Genomic DNA, 19,934 nt, shown 5'->3' with positions numbered 1-19,934 from the left:
AAACCATTCTAACAAATGAATAAACATTACTTCCATTTTATACATGGGGAAAGGTGGTGGTGGTGAAATAGTGCAGTGATTTGCCAAAAGTCAAATAGTGAGAGATCTGATAATAAAATCTAGACCTCCCAACTCACAGCTATATGCTCAATCCACTAGGCAGCAAATACCCAAATAAGGCAAAGTTGGTAGAACTGGATAGTGGAGGGTAATCCAGTAGAAGTGAGTATAACAGGGTCCCTACCCCATTACTAAAATGGGAAGGGGATACAGGGGTACCTGGCCCTTTTCCCCTTCTTCACCCCACTTCCTCCACCTTCTTATCTTTTGTTTGTTTGCTGATGCATCCTGCCCCTCGTATAAGTCCCTTCCTCCCGATCATGTAGTTCTGACACCCCACCCCCCAACTTTTCCCTCTCACTTCCTTCCACTTCAGCTTTGTGTCTTTTCTGCCTGTTCCCTGGTGGTGACACCAGAGGCAAACTCACAGGCAGGAGAGCCTGAAGCAAAATGTCCACCAGGTCCAGGTGCAGTCAGAGCTTGATGACCCAGGGAGAGGACATAGGAGGGTCATATGGCCAGGCAGCCCTATATAAGCTGAAGCTTCAGGCCAGGGGAGTCAGTCTGGCTATGGAAACCATTGGAGATTGAACCCTCTCTGAGAGGCATGAGTGCTGGAGCCCAGACTGTAGAGAGAGAACTCAGGACACAGTCCCAAGTGAAGAGAAGCTGGGAGGTGCATAAAAGCAAATTAAGACACTTTGTTTTCTATGTGGAGTCCACCATCAAGGGGTATGGCCACCCAGGCCATGGCCCAACCAACTTTGAGCATGTTCATTTAGCTAGCTATGCAGTTATGCAAATAGCTATACAGTTTTCACTGAAAGGACAATTGTGTATTTGTGGGTTATATAAATTAACATGCAAAAAGTTGGTCAGGCCATGGCCCACCCCATTCCGCAGCCTATGGTGGCAACAACCACTTGGGATATTCCTTTGACTCAGGACTAGTGCTTACATTTTAGAGCTTTTATTTTCACTCAGAGGGCTGGGTTTCAGCTGTAGGGGAGATGGAGGCCAGTTAAAGGGGGTGACACTGACTGTGGGGGGCATTACAAATATGAAACTGCACTATATGGAACTTGAGGTCACAGTGTGACTGGAGTATGTTCTGTGGCCACAGGAGGCCAAACCAGACTGGACTGGGAGACAAGGCATGACAGGGGGTTCCTAGCTGCCCACATATTGGATATTGCAGGTGCTGGATCCTGAGGTCATGGGGCATGACCAGAGCTGAACCAGGAGCTGGTGGCCCTGAACAGTGGGCCCTGGGCTAGAGGGCTCAGTAAGAGTAAAATCGGGACAAGGATGAGTGGGAAGTCTTGGATCAGACAGGGACTACCCCTTCCAAAAGCATGCCTTGTCCTCCATGTACCTCCCCTACTAATTTCAACACCAAGGCATGGTGGGCAAGACTACTAAACAGGGGAGATGCTTGAAGGGGTAGGCACTAGTAGCCCACTAGAGGCAGGTACCCTGTATGAAAACTTGCAAATGGCCTACAGTGAGATACTGAGACAGGATCTTATGATTAATATGCCCCCCCATTACACTATTAAAAACACAAATAGTATAGTGTGTCCAGATGCCTTGCAAATTCTTGCATGTTATTCTTGCAAGTGTTTAGACAACTGTCTTAGACAACTTGCAATATTCTATTTGCACTTACTTTGTTGTACACAGGGGACAGGGTAAAGAGGAGAGGAGAATCATCCAAAATTGCAGTAGAATACATGTCATACCTAACTATAAGGGCTGGCCAATAAGTCATTCCTTTATTACACAGTCTTTCCAAGCATGTTTGTACAGTCCCATTTGAAAGACTTAGGGCCCTGTCACATGTTCACTTGCAACAATTGCAAAACACTGTAATGTTGTGATGTATTAAAATTAGTATGTGTTCAAAGATATGCCTTACTTGAATGGGAACAACTTTGCAAAGCCATGAGGGAACTTAATATCTGCTAAACTGCTTGAACATGTCTGCTTGTGTTTTAACTGCACTTGATAAGTGTTAAGTTGAATATGTGACACCACACTTAGCTAAGAACAGGAAACAGACCAGAAATGAAACAAACAGAGCACAAGCTATTGATCGGCAAGACACTAGAGCCTGGCATGTACAAATGACAACAGATTAAAGACACTTTAATCCTTTAGAAAACCTGGCCCACTGGAGTCATTGAAATGATTTGTTTCTCAGTTTAGAGATGAAATGATGAACAAATAAGCATAGCCAAAATAAAGGTACTTTTTCCTGATAGTTCCAAATATGCCTACTTCCCTTCATATTACCTGTAAATGTTTAATGTAACATAGCAAGAAAGTGCTTGGCAAGTCTCAGGACTTTCTCATATTAGGATAATTTCATGTTCCAGCTTCTTCTCTCTCATGTTCATATATATCCAAAGTTAGCAGTAAGAAAGACAGGCTAGTTTTATTCTATATGCCACCACTCTTAATGTGCACAGAATAGAAGGAGAATTCCCCATTTACTTTATTGATCAACATATGTAAACAGTAAATGGGATCAACATAAGGCTGGCAAAAATACTTCCTTCTCTGCATTCACAACAACCTGAGAACAGAAGGCCTGCTAGAGGAACCAGGCTGTCCCAGAGTACTGAAGAGATTCAGAAATGAGTAATAGCCCTGAGGAATGTGCTTCCATAACATCTATTGATGGCCATTTTAACCACCATGGCAATCCAGAGTGATTAGGAGACAAAAAGTAGCTTATAACCTATTCCCAGCTACCATTAATTTATCATAGGAAATCTCTCTAAGCCTTTTGAAGGTGCAGGTCAGAACTTGTCTGGTCCATGCCTGGGGACTGGAAAGTCTCTCTCTCCCTACCCTCATCCTAGTGGCCAGCTGTCTGCATTCATTCTCACTCCAGATTCCCAACCTCTCTGCAGCAAAGGAAATGCAGTGGAACTTCAGGCTCTACAGTGGAGGGAACGGGTGGTGCAGCTCAGCTCTGTACCAGCTATTCCCCCACATCAGAGCAGACTTCCGCAAGTTAGATCCAGCCCATGGGGTGTAGGTTGCAGACACCTGCTTCTCGGCCTCTTGTGGGCTAACATCAAGTATAGAGACACAAGTGACTTGCCACAGTTAGAAAAATAAAACAAAAAACCCCTGGGGTATTCCCCCACTTCCCAAGGCCTTGCTCTTTTATTGTGCAGTGAAGTAGGGCAGTGTAGTGAAACCATATAGAATCTAGAGGATCCCCATCTTATTCATTGAAGCTGTTGCATGTAGTTACACGTGTTGTTGGTCCTATCTGTAGCTTCCATGCTGTATTCACAGTAGCGATCTGAATGGCAGATAGAGATGGGGGAAATATTCTGTTGGAAAAAGACAACCTTGTGATCAAGGAAGAGAGCACCAAAAGGATATGGGCTATGTTACTGTCTTTATCTCATAATGGACTCAGATGTAAAGCACTTGCATTCAAGACACATAAACATGTATCAGATCTATAAAAAAAGTGCTCTATTTAAAACTGATCCCAGTGCTGATCTATTTTGATGAATTAATACTCTGGTCTTAGACAAATGTTGTGACAAAAAAACCATTAATGTTGGACAGATTGTTAGATACTATTGGCAACATTCTCTTCTTGTCTAAGTGACCATCCACAAGGGATTTTTGTCTCTTGTGCACCCAGAATTTTATTTTTAGATACTGAGCTTGTGCACATGAATGACCTCCACAGAACTGTGTTAACTGGGAATGTACAGCAGCAGCCATGGCACACATATGCACCCTTTGTGAGCATGCAGTAACCTTAGAGGAAAATGGAGTTAGCCACAGCCCCTTGCTGCCAGACAGGCTGATGAACAGAAAAGATCCACGTCCCCTTCTGCTCCCATAGCAGTGGTTGAGACACTCACTTGGGAAGCTAGAGTTCCTGAGTCCTTGATTCCCCAACACTCAAACCACTGTGCCACAAGCCAGCCATTATTCACTGCCTTCTTCAGTGATCATTTTGAATATAGTCATTGGAAAAGAATGGTTGGAAGACAGTACAGGGGGTAGCTCTTATCACAATAGCGACAAGGGCCCAGGCTGCAACCCAGGACCCTTTCCCTGCCAGAGCAGCAGCCACTTCTCTGCACCATACATTGTCTACCTTGTTTTCTTCCTCATGTCTCCACATCTCCTGCATACCTCCCTATTGTGGCTGTCCAGAGAGCCAACTTCACAAGGAGCAACCAGAGAATAACTGACCTGCAGTATGGTGGCTAACATACTACGCAGGTAAATCAGAGACCTAGGGTCAGACTATGGTCTTGAACCTGATACCTTAGCCCAACCAACACAGCTGCTCATCCCAACATGCCAACACCCAAACCAGGCAAGACTGTCATGCAGCCTCCAGCCAGGCCTCACCCTCTACTCCCTCCCTGTCACCAGAGTGGCTGGTCGGAGTCAGCTGACCCTCAATTCTCCCCATATAATACCCCTGTACAGGAACATGAAGTGTCTGGATAACAGGGCTCAACCTGATCCCAGGTTGCCTTGCTGCTCCCTCCAATTTATGCTCTGACCCAACTCCTGGCTTGCTCTCTGACTTTGGTCTCTGCCTAATTCCCTCAGCTTCTTGACTCTGCTTGTTTCTAGACTCTGTCCTTGGATTACCATCCTGGCTTCCTGACCTGTCTTATCCCTGGAAATATGCTTGTTCCTCCTGACTCTAGTTGGCCCCTCGATCCCTCAATAGCCCCAGACCTAACCACCACAACCTGGCATGACACCCAGGTTCAAGTCTCCTCTGGCCAAAAATGCCTTGCTGATGACCAAAAATGGCCACTTAGACAACCAGGAAAGAAAGCATGTCATGGATAGTGTCTAACAATCTCTAAGGTGAGTGCCCTAGACACTGAGTAGAGATAAAAAGATAGGAGCGCACACACTCACTCTCATTCTGCTGCCAGTCTACACTATTACATAGTCATGAATACTTGTCCACACCAGTAGGGTGCATAAGTGCCAAAAATAAATAAATAAATAAATAAATAAAAAGCACCACCAGCCTGTAGACATTAAAAAAAAATGTCCACTCAGATGATCAAAAAAGAACAGAATGGCACTCTATGGTCCTGAGCACCACAGAAAAGTCAAAGCAAAAAAAAAAAATTCTTATTCACATGCAAAGCCAACCATGACAATGGAGTTGGTTTAATTAAATGCATCAACCACAAAAATACTTGCCTCTTGCATGTTTCCTAAATGAATACAACTACCATATCACTCCAACACTACCTTATTCACAGACAAGATTTAAATAATAATAAAGGAAGTAAATAACAAATACCGTAGTAATGGAATGACATACTGAACAATGGGGATAAAAACAAATATTGAGTAACTGCCACTTCCGTCAAACAGTATCCATCTTTGCATTGAATGAGGCAGAGTTGGTGTAGGGTATAGTAAGTGACTGTGTAATTAGAGACTACTGCCATTACTTTGCACATGGAATCAGAGTTGAGTCATTCCAAAACTTTGGAGTGTTCTATTTTGAAATCTTTTAATCCCAGGGCCTTGTTTGTTTATTTGGAGGGGGAGGGTTGTAGGAGAGGGTGCATGTGCACATGCACATATGTGTGCATGCACACGTGTCTATAAACATATCTGCACTGAACATGGAGATATATATCAATACACAAATGACCCAGAAGATTTCATATTTTGAGCTTTTTTTAGGTTTCTATGTCACTAAAAAGTTGTATCCATTCAAATATGGTGTTTTCTTTCCAAAGGAAATCATAAACTTTTGATACAGCACAAGTTGTTTATAACATAACATAACATAACATAACTATATAAGGTACTGATAACTATTCTATGGATTAAAAAGTTACACAAGAAAACAGTGATTTATACTAGGTAACTTGGAAGTCACAATATGTACAGTAGCTCTGCATATATAAACATTTAGCCCAAACTCTGAGACTAGGGGCAGAAATTGCACATAAACCAGTGTAGTGATAAGAAACTGGTTCAAATCTGTAACACAACAGAAGTTCAGTGCATGTAAACCATTTTCAAAATGGCTGAAACTGGTTTAAGATAAATCTAGATTGATGTAGTATCATACTTAAGTGATTTACGTTAAATTGGTTTATTAAACTTCTGTCCCAGATCCCGTCCAGATTCAAGTTAACTCACAGTCCCTCAGTATTGCAAGATGCTTTACACCTCCCTGACAAACCCTGCCTTATAAGGTGGGTGGGTTAGCCTTGGCCCAAGCTGTCTGTTTCAACTGAGCAGGGAGTTGTGCTCTAGTGCCCCCCAGCTTCTGGCCTGGGCCATTGCAGGCATGTGGTTGCATTTCTGGAATCAAAAGTGAATGTCTGTTCACTTGCTTATTGGTTCAATCTACACAGTTTAGGATAACCTGCAAAGAGTGAATCAATTCATTCTCGGGCTTTTTGACTGTCTGTATTTAGTCTGAGAGGCTATAGGTAGGATGAACAATTTAGACTTTAGGCTTTAAGATCTCTAACAAAAAGTAGAAAATTGGTTCACCCAAGTTCCTGAAAAAGAGCTCATGGAAACTACACAATTCTATACTAGTTCTCAGATAAATATTAAGGTGAAGAGTCCTAAAATATATTGTAGACATGACAATGGGTTTCTGGTAAGCAAGATTACAGGAAAATAGAGAAGTACTGTTGTATGGTCAAGTACATATATCGTGGTAGGAAAAGAACATCCTGAAATCTCACTTTCAAAAGAAGTAAAACACCAATATCAGAAGTAGTTTTGAGAGCAGGACAGTGGACCTGCTAAACATATTACATTGGAATGTCCTGTAATTGATAACATTGGTATGAGTTTTCATGACAACTGGGCAGAAACCAGAATAAGGATATTAAACATAGCATACTTCTTTGTCCCCCACCCCCTATTTTGCACTAGAAGCAGTTCTTATTGGCAACTACATTTACAATTTGTTTTAAATGTGTTTCATGGCTTGGATGGAACTAGAAGTATTTGAAATAATTGACTGAACCTATTGGACTGGATGTTAACTCTAGTAAGTAGCAACACCATTTGGACCATGCCATCTAGATTGTATTACTTTTATATGAGGAGATAAAAATAAAATAAAGCTAAAGAGGAAACAGCAGATTGTGCTGCTCTGACACTCCTGTTATTTCGTTGACCACAATCAAATATTGTTTCTAATAAAACAAGCATATCAGGAATTAAAACAAAAAAACCCTCCACCCACACACACCCTATTAAGTGAAATTTCAGTCCTCATGGCCAATAAGGGAAAGCATTACCCATTTGGAGATATCTAAGAGCTGAACTCAGTTATGACATTTATCTTCATTCAGAAGAAAATATGGGATACCTCATAAATGGCTATGGTGCTTGTGAGTTATCCCTTCTTCATGTTGCCACACTCATGAAGATAAATGTCAAATGGAGCTCAACTATCATGTATTCTCTATAGAAGGAATCCTCACTGTGTGAACAATGATTATGCCATTCTCTGGATGAATTAAGGTTAAGCACCTAGCTATGTGGCAGACCCAGGGATAACTTAGTGCAAGTAATTCCAAATAAATGAAAAGACAAGGTGTGTTCTCAACCCATACATTGAATGCTTTGTGTATAAAACACTCCATAACATGTTCCATATTTTAAATTTGCATTTTATTTTCAGGCTTCTTGGCAGCAGTTTCTGAAGGTTGTGCATAGCTTCCAGTTGAGATGGCAGCAGTCAGTTTGTTAACATGTTAGTTTGCTTTTGATACATCAATGGCATAATATAAGGTAGAATTTTATATCTAAAGATAAGAACTAATTTTACAGCAGGGGGATGGGGAGAGTGGAATAGTTTTTGCATTTTAGGACTCAATTTTGATCTCATGCCATGAGCAGAACCATTTGTAAGACTGATAGACATTTTAAGTAAGAACTAAAAGTAGGATGAAGTATTTTGTGTCATGTAAACATAGTGTATTCATATGCATGATTTGGATACAACATACAGGAGACAAAACCAAAACATTTGATGCTTAAATATGAAATAGCTATAGACAAATTTGACAATAAAAACACAGCTGCTAAAACACTGGAAAGACTGCAACACTACTATAGAAGAAGCTAAAATACTGTCTCAATTGCACTTATGGGACTTTGTCTCATCCCAGTGGTATTAAAAATGGCACTAGAATGTGTAACTGAAAGCAGGAGCCTTCATATCTGCTTCTTGTATTGCAATGAACACACTGTCTCAAAGAATACAGAAAATGCATTGTGTTAGGTACTGTACAATGACAAAACAAACAGTTCTTAACCTTTTAAATTAATAAGCATTCCACCAGCTTTCTGTGAAAGTCTGAAGGTTACATCCATGCTTTAAGCAGCTGGAAGGATTACATTATTCGAGTCCAATTTTCTGAAATCCTTGGTGAACCAAAAGCTGCAGAATTGGGAGTCAGTGGGCACTTCTACACATTCATCAATGCACAGTGGTTACTGTGCATTTAATTTAGTACTTGTAAAACCAAGTACTAAATAAATGCTCAATAAACAGAGTTGCTGTACAATAGTGCTGGTGAATGCCTTTTTAGTGATGCTACTACTACTAATAATAATACTACACAACAGCATATTAGCACTGTTTGTGGCGGGACGTAATACTGCACAGTATTATTAGGTTACTACACAGTAGGCCTGTGTGAAGCTCCTGGTATTTGATGTGGATTTGAATTCAGCTGATTCAGAGGACCATAATTCAATTCAGTGATAAGGTGTATCCAATCCTTTCCAAGAAGAGAGACTAGTAAGAGACTAACTAGGAAGCCAGCACTTTTGACACACTGTTGCTTCCAGACCGATAGCTCACAAAAGGCAGAGAAATGCTTCATGCAGGGCCTTATATGCTGTTTCTACGTCCCTCCCCCAGAGCACTGTGATTGGAAGGGAACTCAGGGAAAGATCACAGTCACTGGCCAGCTACAAATTCAATATCAGAGCAGTCTTCCCTCCATCAACCCTTCTCAGTTTCTGCTTCCCCACAAGACCACCTTCCGAATCACTGAATCTTTTCCAAATCGATTCGAATGCTTTAAATTGATTCAGAGCTTTTAATGGGTCTCCCGATTCAATTTGGATTCAATGATTCAGTTGCCAAATTGGGCCAAATCTTCTCCAAATCAAATCGGCAACCGAAGCTTCACAAACCCCTACTGTGCAGTCAGCGTCTCGTGTAGATGTGCCCAGTAAGGATCATTTCATCTTAATTTAAGTAGAAGAATGTTAATACAATGATTGTTTCTGGCCTTAATATAAAACACTTGCATATATAGAGATAAGATTATGGCTAACTCATGCTTGGAAGTGCAATATCACCCACTTTGATAACCCAAGTCATTTTTGCATAGCTATGATGAAGAAGGATACATTCTAAAATTGTGCTGGACTAAAAAATAATACATTTTAACTAATAGTATCCCCTAATATTATCGGTATGAAAGGGGTTATAAAATAACCAATAATCCCAAGAGTAATGGAGAAACTGTTACAGACTTTCAGACATAATGTGCTATCTGGTCAATTAGCATCTGGAATTACACAGTAGCCTATTCTCAGCACCTGGAATCCAGTTTTAAGTGTTCAGAGGAGGCTAGACTTAAGTTAGTAATACCAAGCACTTTACTTCCAAGAGACAAAGGGAAACAATAGGTTTGTAGGCACCTATATCTAGATCAGATTAACTAGCTCTGAGTGCCAAAAATCCAAAAAAAACCCAAGGTAAGGCCTATAGATGGTGGCCTGAGGTTTGAATTCTTTTAAAATAAGAGTTGTTATAGGTCTGATATGGTGTCACAGTAGGTTTGATATGATGTCTGTTTTAAGAGGCTTCCAAAGAGACTAAATTTGAATGAACTGTAAATTGGGACCTCTCAATCTTGAGTCAGGAATCTAAAAGAGCAGCTAAAAGTAGCAAATTCCCTTCCCCTTTTCCCCCACCCAGCCTTTACTAGTGCTAGGACTGAATACAGACATTCAGGGAGGTTAGATGGAGTTCAAAAAAGCCACCAAGTTAAAAATAGCCACCTGATCTAAGGTAAGTCAGGATGATGAGGGTTAGCAGGGGGGTGGCTGGGAGAATTGGGGGTTGGCAACCAGGCTTTGTGGGGGGGGGGGGCAGGAGGGGTCTGCAGGACAGTTTGATGGGATCAGGGGAGCTCACAGGGTCCATAGAGGGGTTTGGGGTAGGGCGGGAGGTACCAGGGGCTACCCTCCCACACCTCCCCTCACCAGGACTTACTTCCTCAGCTCCTGGCATCAGTGAGTGCTGATAAAACATAGCTTGTGGGATGTGAGTTTGGCAGACTCGGGGGTGAGGGAGGGTGGAACTAGCTGGTCTGTGGTAGGAGGGCAAAAGGCTGGGGGCTTAAAATAGCCCCCAGTGCTGAGGGGCAGGTACAAAAAGCTCAGCCTTGGGGCTGGGGCTTGCAACTGGACTTTTCCAGCCCTGGGGCTGCACAGGAAACTGTACAGAATGTCAGGAAAGTTAGATCTATCTAAGAATGGCCAACTCTACCTAAATTAAACTACCTCTGAAGTAGGGTTAACTTAGATCTGGTTGGCCATTTTTAGACTACTCTAACCTTTCTGGAACTTCTGTACAGTTCACTTAAATGGACCTAACTAGGGCTCTCCATGTAAGGTCCGCACCTGGGTGAACCAAGTTAGATTGGGTGGCCACTTTTAATGCAGTCTAACCTCCTCCTAACTCCCCCCAAATGTCTATATGCCCCCTAGATTGGTGTTTAGAGATGTGGATTCTATTCCCAGTTTTGTTATTGGGCAATCTTGGACAAGCATCTTAATGACAAATATAGAGAGTCATATGGACACTCTTTATAAAATACTGTCATCTGCTGATTAATGCATTACACAAGGGTGCGGCATTATTACTACCATTGTCATGAACATGGGTCTAGGTTATGTTGATATCCAGAATCAGAAGGATAGGAATAATCCTAGAACTAAAAAGGAAGGAAGGGTAAATTGTATGGTAAACTGCAAGAGAGGGATAAAGTAGCTAAGAGTTTAGGGATTATGAGAAACAAATAGATACCCAGATGATGGGGAGAGTAAAAAGAATCTTAATAAAAAAAGACAGACATGTTAGTGTGAAGTCAAGCAGAAGACAAGGCAGGGTAGTACCATATAGATTATCTCATTCAGAGAGGTATGACTTTTTGTAGGCTATTAATCCATGTTATGAATTCACAGCATCTGACAAAGCAGGCTGTGGCCTGTGAAAGTTCATGCCCTTAAAAATGAGTCAGTCAGTTAACCTCTCAGAATTAGTTAGGTGCCACCCCCTCTGCCTTCTGTATTGTATGCATCATAGCTTGGTCTGACAACAAGCTGGACAGTACTATCACCTGCATTTCAAAACACCTTTTTGCAGAGTCGAAGGTTCTGATGAACTCTCATTAATCAAGTGTCTTATTATACTGCAAATACATTCTGATTGCTTTTATCTATGAACTAGTTATAAGAGAACAGTGAAACATAACTTTTTTGAGAAGTCCTCATTTAAATGGTTTACATTCTCTTCTGTAATTTGAAAATATACTCTGCTAGCAGTAAATTACATTAAGACGCAGGTACATAGGATACGAAATGTGGATGGCAATTGAGTCTTCATTGTTTTGCTGCACAATGTACCCACATGAGTTCACTCTATCACACGCTACTATATTCACAATAGTAAATTTCTTAATTGTGGCTGATTTTTTCATGGAATATGCAGTAACAGATGTAATACAGAAGGACACACTTATAAAGGGGTGGTTGTGAATGATGTGCCTAATTTCCAGAAGTGATTTAGGTGCCCAAGTCATTTGAAAATAGCACTTAGTGTCAATCCCACTGATGTTCACTGCAAAGGGCTATGTTACTATCTGGGTGGCCTAAAATCAAAGTAACATCCTACGTGACTTAAGAAAGCATTATATCATGTTAGTGGCAAGGCTTTCTTAGGGCAATATCTTTTATTAGACCAGCTATATAGTTGGGACAGAGTTAGACAAGCCCAAGTATATAGATGGTCCAATAAGATATCTCACTAAAAAACCCTTGCTTCTTGCATAATTTCTGAACCATCATGATTACAGCATCACTCTTACACTACTATTTTACCATGTTGTAAGACTTTTATTTCAGTTCAAGATCAGTCTGCAACATGTCAGTCAGAGGGATATACGTGAACTACTACATCAAATAAATCTTTTTTTCCACTTTCTAAAAGAATTAGGTAATTTGTACCTGTACCAATGAATAAATACAATGACATAATAAAAGCATACAATAAGATGTAAATGGGTGCATAAATTTAGGATATATAGGCACACCAGTTGCACTGATATCAAATGATATTGATATAAGGTGCTATAATGCAACTGGTAGGTCTGATTGATTCTTTAGCAGTACAAATGTAGCAGTTTCATTCAGGGTCAAAGTGAACGTGATTTACCTCACTATATTGCTCTAGGGTCATGTAAATGTAACAATCTGATTGTAACTACTGGCATGTGCTCTCAAAGGGCAGCTCCTTTTCCCCTTTTAGAGTAGTGAAAAGGTTCACTTGTTCTCAACAGGCTTTCACCTCTGTATGTTCAGGGTCAAATTTCAAATCCAGATCAGGTCACACATTTCTTGTCTGCACTCAGCCACAAGTGGAGATGAGTCCTTGTCACAAAGCCACTACAGAACATGATGTCCCTCTTCTGTGAGGGAGCATCTATAAATAAAGTGATTTGAATGAACTCTGGAGAACCTTACACAGTGGCTATCTGCACTACATTATATACAAGCCAGTGTTACAAATTCAACTTTCAAACCCATAAACACCAACTGCGGGACCCTAGTCTCACATGGATGCCAAAGCTCCATGGAAGTAAAAAGAACTACTCCAAGTTCAATTCTCCCGGGTTTTGCTCTCCAATGCTAAATAAATGGACAGTGGTGGTGCATTTCTCTCTCTCAATAAATCTGTATTGGAACCAATAACCAAGGGACTTCTGTAAGTTATAGGACCACTAGCATGCATGTGTCCTTATAAATAGTGTCTTTTCTAAAAGCTGGCCTACTTTTCCAGCAAATTTTCCAATTTAAATATGCTACAGAGCAGAGACAAAATTTGAATAGTAATAATGGAAATGTTCTAGTTAAGGCATTTATTTAGGGGCAGTAAAAGCTATGACTATGCACCTGTTTGCTAGTATGGTTTGTAGCCCAACTGAACACAGCAGGCCTGATCTCCTGTTGCTGTAAGCTGGTGCAGCTTCACGGACTTCAAAGGAATCATGCTGTTTTACATCAGTTGGGAGTCTGAACCTATTTCCTGAAACCTGTTCACATCTACAGTTTCAGTCCCTATACTCTTCCTGGGTAATTCAATACAGACAATTCCACACAGACAGATGTTACAATACTGAGCTTAAGAAAAATACTGGTGAGCACCAAAAAGGTATCAAGTTATGTGCATTTAAGTCTTTCAGCTGTGTATGACTTAAAGCATCTTAGTACACACATGGTGTGTTTACATGTGTATTTCTGATTGCCTAAACTTAATGCACCTTTGCTTAAGGCACATTAAGGCGATTTAGGCTAATGCACATTAAGGTGCATTAAATTTAGGTATGAATAGGTAAGTCACATTAACTTATGTGCAGACATGTTAATGAGCATTAATACGGTGTTTATCCATTGATGCACACTGTGTTAATCCAAATTAGCATGTCTACATGTGCGCTTAGCTATTGACACCTAAATTTGATATTTGCTTTACGTGTAGAGATTTAAACATGCACCCTTAATGCACCTTAAAATGGTGATTTTAGGCTGAGCCTACTTAAAAGAGGCATTGTAGATGTACACACAGAGTCCATAAATAACACTGGTGTATGCATCCATCTCTGTAAACAATAAACATGTTAACCTGCTATTATAACACAACATTTGTTTATAGATGTTTTCCTTACCAGTCAAGTTCTTAAGGCCGAGCTCCCTAAGTCCGAAGTTACCATCCTTTCTGTAGTTAAGAAATATGGCTAAAGCATAACGGTCCTCATAGAGTTTTGTCCCACGAATGATGCGTAGGTTTTCCAGTGGGAGGTGCTCAAACTGATTCAAAGCCACCAGGACATATCCTGTGACTTCTCGGATAGACTGAAAGAGAGACAAACAAACGTGTTACCAAGGGTTCACGTTTTAATTAATTATATATGCCCAATTTGAAGTTGATAGTACACAATACTAGAATAAGAGATTTTGGTAGCTCAAGAGAAAAAATTGCAAAGTCTTTACTTCCAAATTAATGCTAAGCTTTTACATTGATGCTGTCTTATGCAGCAGACAGACAGTAAGGAGCCAGAGTGTTTTCTCAGCCAAAGAATGCTTTTTGAAACTTGTATCCCTGTAAATACACACACACTGGCTGCATCTACATAAGACACTACTGCACAGTGGTTACTGCACATTTATTTAGTACTCGTATAAGCAAGTACTAAATAAATGCGCAGTAACCTGAGTTACTGCACAGTAGCACCGGTGAATGCCTTTTTTGTGATGCTGCTGCTCAGTAGCCTAATACTACGGAGAAGTAGTGTCACATCACAGTTTTTGCTAGCATCAGGCTACTGTACAGTCAGTGTCTTTTGTAGATGCACCCACTGTGCAATGTTTTTGTTGAAACAAAGCTATATATTTCAGATATTAAAGAGGAATCTAGAGCAGCAGAAACAGCACGTCATGGACTGAACCCAGAATCCAGAGCCACCCCTCTTCAATAGAAACACAAGCCCGAGTTACAGCAGAGCTGGTCAATTCTGGATTGGCCTTGTCAGCCATCTTCAGACCCACAGATAAGGCAATCATGGAAGATAATCATCCTTGACTGCGAGGGATTGCCAATGATGATGAGAAATCTAGGGCAAAATTCTCTATGGATCATACTGTGGATATAGTCTTCTCATGCCACAGTCCAATTGACATTATTGCAAATACCAGAAACTACAGAACTATTGTGCTTTCACAAATAAACACAATTCTGATATCACCAAGTCTAATTTTCAGCCAAGAGGGGAATAATTATGGCCTTTTCAAGCTAAAGAAAGGGATTTGGGGTAAGAAGAGACTGCTATGACATCAGTACTATTTGGGTTTAGTGAAAACCTTATTTGCATTAAATTAAAGATCTTAATAGTATTTGAGCATATCTTGGACTAAAACCCAAGCAATTGTTTTTTGCAAAAGATGAGCAATTTGGACAATTAAGAAATCTGTTTTAAAAATAGCAGCTGCTTCTTTTTAAGTTCATTCAACACATTTCAACCAACTCTAATTGGTGCCAGCCTTTCATGGAAGTTGGAATGGGTATCTCTTTACACCTTCAGAGTTCTGTTGTGTTAGCAGGATACCCAAAGGGTTGTCTACATGCTATTTGTAAAATCAGGAGCTGTCAATTATTATCACTGTATGGTCTGTTTGGACTTTATGCAAAGACTCATCAGCATCATATATGGGGCTAACACAACTAGTTATACACATAAACAATATTACATTTATAATTAATAAAGAAAAGCAGCATGGATTTGTGAGACTAGAGGCAGATTGAAAAGTGTCAGTTTTATCGATAAGCAATTTCCCTGCTTTGTGTCCAAAGAAGCACAAACATTTTAATGGGGTTTGTATAAAAGTAACAAATATGTAGTAGACAAGAAGTGAGATGTTGGCTACTCAAGTATCACAAGAGGGTTCTTTTTATGCTATGCATTTCCTGGACTATTATTGTCCTTTTAAAGTCACATCCCTGTATTGCAATTGAAGTTACCACAAAAGCTCTGGAGCTATTTCAAGATTTGCTTGGCATCTAAACAGAGCACAGTGTCACTACAGGGCTTTGACGAGAGCTCAGTGAATTTAGTTAGGTTGGATGTATGGCTCAATAGCTCTATATTAAATGCAGAGCTGTATTATACCCAGGGACACTAGTTCCATTATAATTAGGAGTCTCCCAGCACTTTCAAGATAAAATTTTGCTTTCAGAGGTTTTGTTGAAATACCTTGCCTAAGCAAGGGCTCACACATGCTGTAGGTTTTTGGTGGCTAAAATGCAACATTTTGATGAGAATTTTTGACTGACTTCAACATTTAGAACATAGTCATCAGCTCCATTTAAATAAAAAAATCCTCCTCTCCAGCAAATATTCTATCTCGGTTTATTTTAAGAGAGATTTTTGAAGCAGCTCCTACTGGCTGAATCCCAAATAAGAGCAGGCTTGGATTTGCAAACTGACTTAAATTTTGGTACAAGCCATCTTTCTCTCTACTATCAGTGGATAAAGGTTCTTACTTCAAGCTTCCTCTACTCACTGCCACAGTGTTGGGTTATTCACTCAGCTGAGTATTTTTTGCAGCATCCAAACAAGATACAAATAATTCAGTTAAGCTACCCGCTTTAATAGTTTTCTTCTACTACTGAAACAGATGTCTCTGGGAGATGTCTCTACATATAGGGTGTGTGGACATGCAACACACCACTGTTAAGTAAATTACTTCAGCTTTTCCCCTATGGTAAGAAGAAAAGTACTGCCAGCTCTCCAAAGCTAGTTGCTTGACGTAAGCAGTTTCATAGCACTGCAACACCCCCACGTGATAACTGGATACTTCACTGGTGCCCCAGTGACCCTACTTTATTACACTGCTGAGAGCACCTTGCCAGCAGGTAAAGAGCAAGCCCATTTGCGCAAAAAGCTACCTCAGGATGAAATTGTTCATCAGAGCAGATACAGATGGCACAGCAGGATAACGTGCACAGGTATATAACTATTCCTCATTATTTGAGGATTTACTTTATCCTGGATTGGAGCCACTGACACCAAGGTAAAGCTATATGCTGTGTATCTGCTCCACTTTTATTCTGGAGTAAAATCAAATTACATCAAAGTAAACGTATGTTTCTGCATTTGTGGACCACCACATTCTTTTCTCTAGTCTGTGAGACAATTCTTGGTTTTATGGTGCTGTGTAGCGGGACCCAGTCTAGCTGCAAAAGAGCTTGTTTTCCACCTTGATCTCTGACTGGAATGAATGCTTGAGGCAAAATTTCTCCTTGGAATATGGCTGAGTTTCCTGAAAGTATAGTGCAGTTTGAGCTGGAATGTATTGCTCCCAGGCAGAGTGTTTACACATGCACCGGGACTGCAGCATATTGAACTGGGGTAGCACAGCCCCATCAGTTAGGGGGCCCCAGGGGTCAGCCTGCCAGCCCAGAACTGCTCCTGCCCAGCTCAACAAGCTGCAGAGGGGCTGGCTGGGACATGAGGGTGCTACAGTGTGGGGCTATCCAGCAGGCAGCTCTCAAATAGCTCTCTCACTTGTGCTCCAAATAACCCCAGTCACTGTATACATGTGTGTTATGGCAGAGTAAATAACTCCACTATAGGATAGTACTTGTATTTGGCACTACTATCCTATTTCATAGATTTCATAGACATTAGGGCTGGAAGGGACCTCGGAAGATCATCGAGTCCAGCCCCCTGCCAAAAGGGCAGGAAGTCAGCCGGGTTCATAGGATCCCAGCAAGATGAGCATCCAGTTTGCTCTTGAAGGTGTTCAATGTGGGCGCTTGAACCACCTCTGGTGGCAGGCTGTTCCAGACCTTGGGGGCTCGGACAGTAAAGAAATTCTTCCTTATGTCCAGCCTGAAACGGTCTTGTAGTAGTTTATGACCATTCGACCTCGTCATCCCTTGGGGCGCTCTGGTGAACAAACGTTCCCCCAGATACTGGTGGTCACCCCTGATAAACTTATAGGTGGCCATCAGATCATAGGTGGCTATGGCAGACTTAACTCATTTTTATTCCGGCCTAATGGGGGTGCATGTGTAGACAGTGATGTTTTACTACGGAGTTAATTAGCCAACTCAAAAATAAAGCATCTCATGTAGATGCACCCAAAAAGCATTACATTGAAACAAACAAAAAGGCATTGATTTTCACAGGTAAGAGAAATATAGAAAGGAAATACATGGTTAAATGTTTTTCCAAAGGAATTCTTAATCTTGTTCCAATTTACATTATCTAAGGGTACAAACCAATTTACCAATTTCTGGTATCATTCAATGGCAGTGTAATAGTTGTACCATGATGGCTTGCAGGTGTGCGTACAGGACACCGACTTAGATCCTAACTAATGTTAAGTTGATCCAAGTGCTGATCTATACAGACATTCAGAAAGGTTAGATTGGGCAAAAAAATGGCTGCCCTGATCTAGCTTTGGGAAGTAGATCAGGCTAGCTAATTCAAATATCTACACACCATTTGGAGTACAGCCTCAAGGCTGGGACAGACCAGTTGCTTGACCCAGCCCTATGGCTACACCTTTCCTACTTTCTACCTTGCCTTCCCCCCATTTCATCTAGGGCTAAAGTTGTAGCAATTTAGCTCACTTGAATCAAGCCTATTAAATATAATAGCTGACGTGCTCCCACATAGCAACTCCCTCTCCACTTTTGAAAAACTTGAAAGCTGTCTATCCATAGTTTATGATATTAGAAAGAAGTTGGGTAAGAAAATGTGTTGTTTTACATGAATTTTATGCAATTTGTAAAAAACTAAATATTTTCCAGACTGCAATTTTACAGCCTAACCTGGCCTTGAAGCCTGCAAAAATGCACAAGCCCAGGAACAGAGAGACAACATATTTGATTTTACAGTCATAATCCTCCCCTGTTCCCCTTTTTCTCTCAGAAAAGATCAAATTCCTTTACTAGCTTTCATGGATCAGCTGGCTTTTAATGTTATGCTGGTCAGTATGCAGGCTGTAATGTTGTCATAATTCAGCCAGAAAGAGTTTGTATTCAACTACAATAGTTGAACATAATAAGACCTCAACAGTAACCAGAGCCTGGGATTTACTGCTATTACTTGCAGTCCAAATCAGAGGATGACCCACAGTCCCTTGTATACAGGGTGACCATACATCCCAGTTTACCCAGGACAGTTCTGGATTTGAAAGGCTAGTTGGCAAAAATTAAAACCAGTCCCAGGATCTCAGGGGCATGGGACACAGTCTGGTGGGAAGACGCCATGGCACGATACACCAGACTGCATCCACGCCCCTGCCCATTGCCACTGTGTGTAGCAGTACCACTAACTTTGGTGGGGGGAGGAGGGAGCAGTGTCCTGGATGTCCCATTTTTTCTTATTGTCACCCTACTTGTATGCCAACATCCTTGTATGATTACAATTGGTCTACATTTTGGAAGGGGTGCAGCCCCAGGGATTGGATTTTTCTACTTCCTACCTCTTAATTACTTTAAGGAGTAAAAGACAATCTTCTCATTCTTGGAGGGAAGATGTATAGGAAAGTATGAGGGGCCTTGCATCCCTGGAACAAATGAGTTGGGGCCATCTCTCACAACACTGAGTTCTTGCTTGCTGTGCTCGCTTGCTCAACAAACATTAACTGCTGGAGTGTGCCATTAATGTCACAATATTTGTGTAAATGTTCATACCAGCGTAAGCAAAGGCTGCACAATCTAACTCTTTCTCAAACAATTGCATGATGTCTAACTGGCGTTACATAGATAAACAGATATTTAAAGAACCAAGCCACACATCTGCTATATATTTAATCTGTTTGTCTGGGAAGCTATCCTTTGTGGAAAAGATCTGTTTTTTATAGTCTTTGCTGCAGACAGACAGTAAACAGGGAAACTGAAGGCTGAAGTATAAAAAACTGCTGCGAGCAAATGAAGAAATAGCTATTAGACTCTATTTCCACACAAAATAGCCAATTGCCTGTCTACAGAG

At 40.9% G+C, this 19,934-nt stretch overlaps 1 protein-coding gene across 1 annotated transcript in view; it reads right to left on the bottom strand.

Moving 5' to 3' along the window:
• ERBB4 (erb-b2 receptor tyrosine kinase 4) overlaps positions 1–19,934 on the bottom strand; it is an 819,609-nt gene that overhangs the window by 559,447 nt on the left and 240,228 nt on the right. The window contains exon 3 of the mRNA XM_025202487.1: positions 14,100–14,286. Within this exon, the coding sequence (XP_025058272.1) occupies positions 14,100–14,286 (187 nt within the window). The remainder of the gene's footprint in view (positions 1–14,099; positions 14,287–19,934) is intronic.

Source organism: Alligator sinensis, unplaced genomic scaffold (genome assembly GCF_000455745.1).
Source record: "Alligator sinensis unplaced genomic scaffold, ASM45574v1 scaffold730_1, whole genome shotgun sequence".
Lineage (NCBI taxonomy): Eukaryota > Metazoa > Chordata > Crocodylia > Alligatoridae > Alligator > Alligator sinensis.
This window is presented reverse-complemented; position numbering and strand designations above follow the sequence as displayed.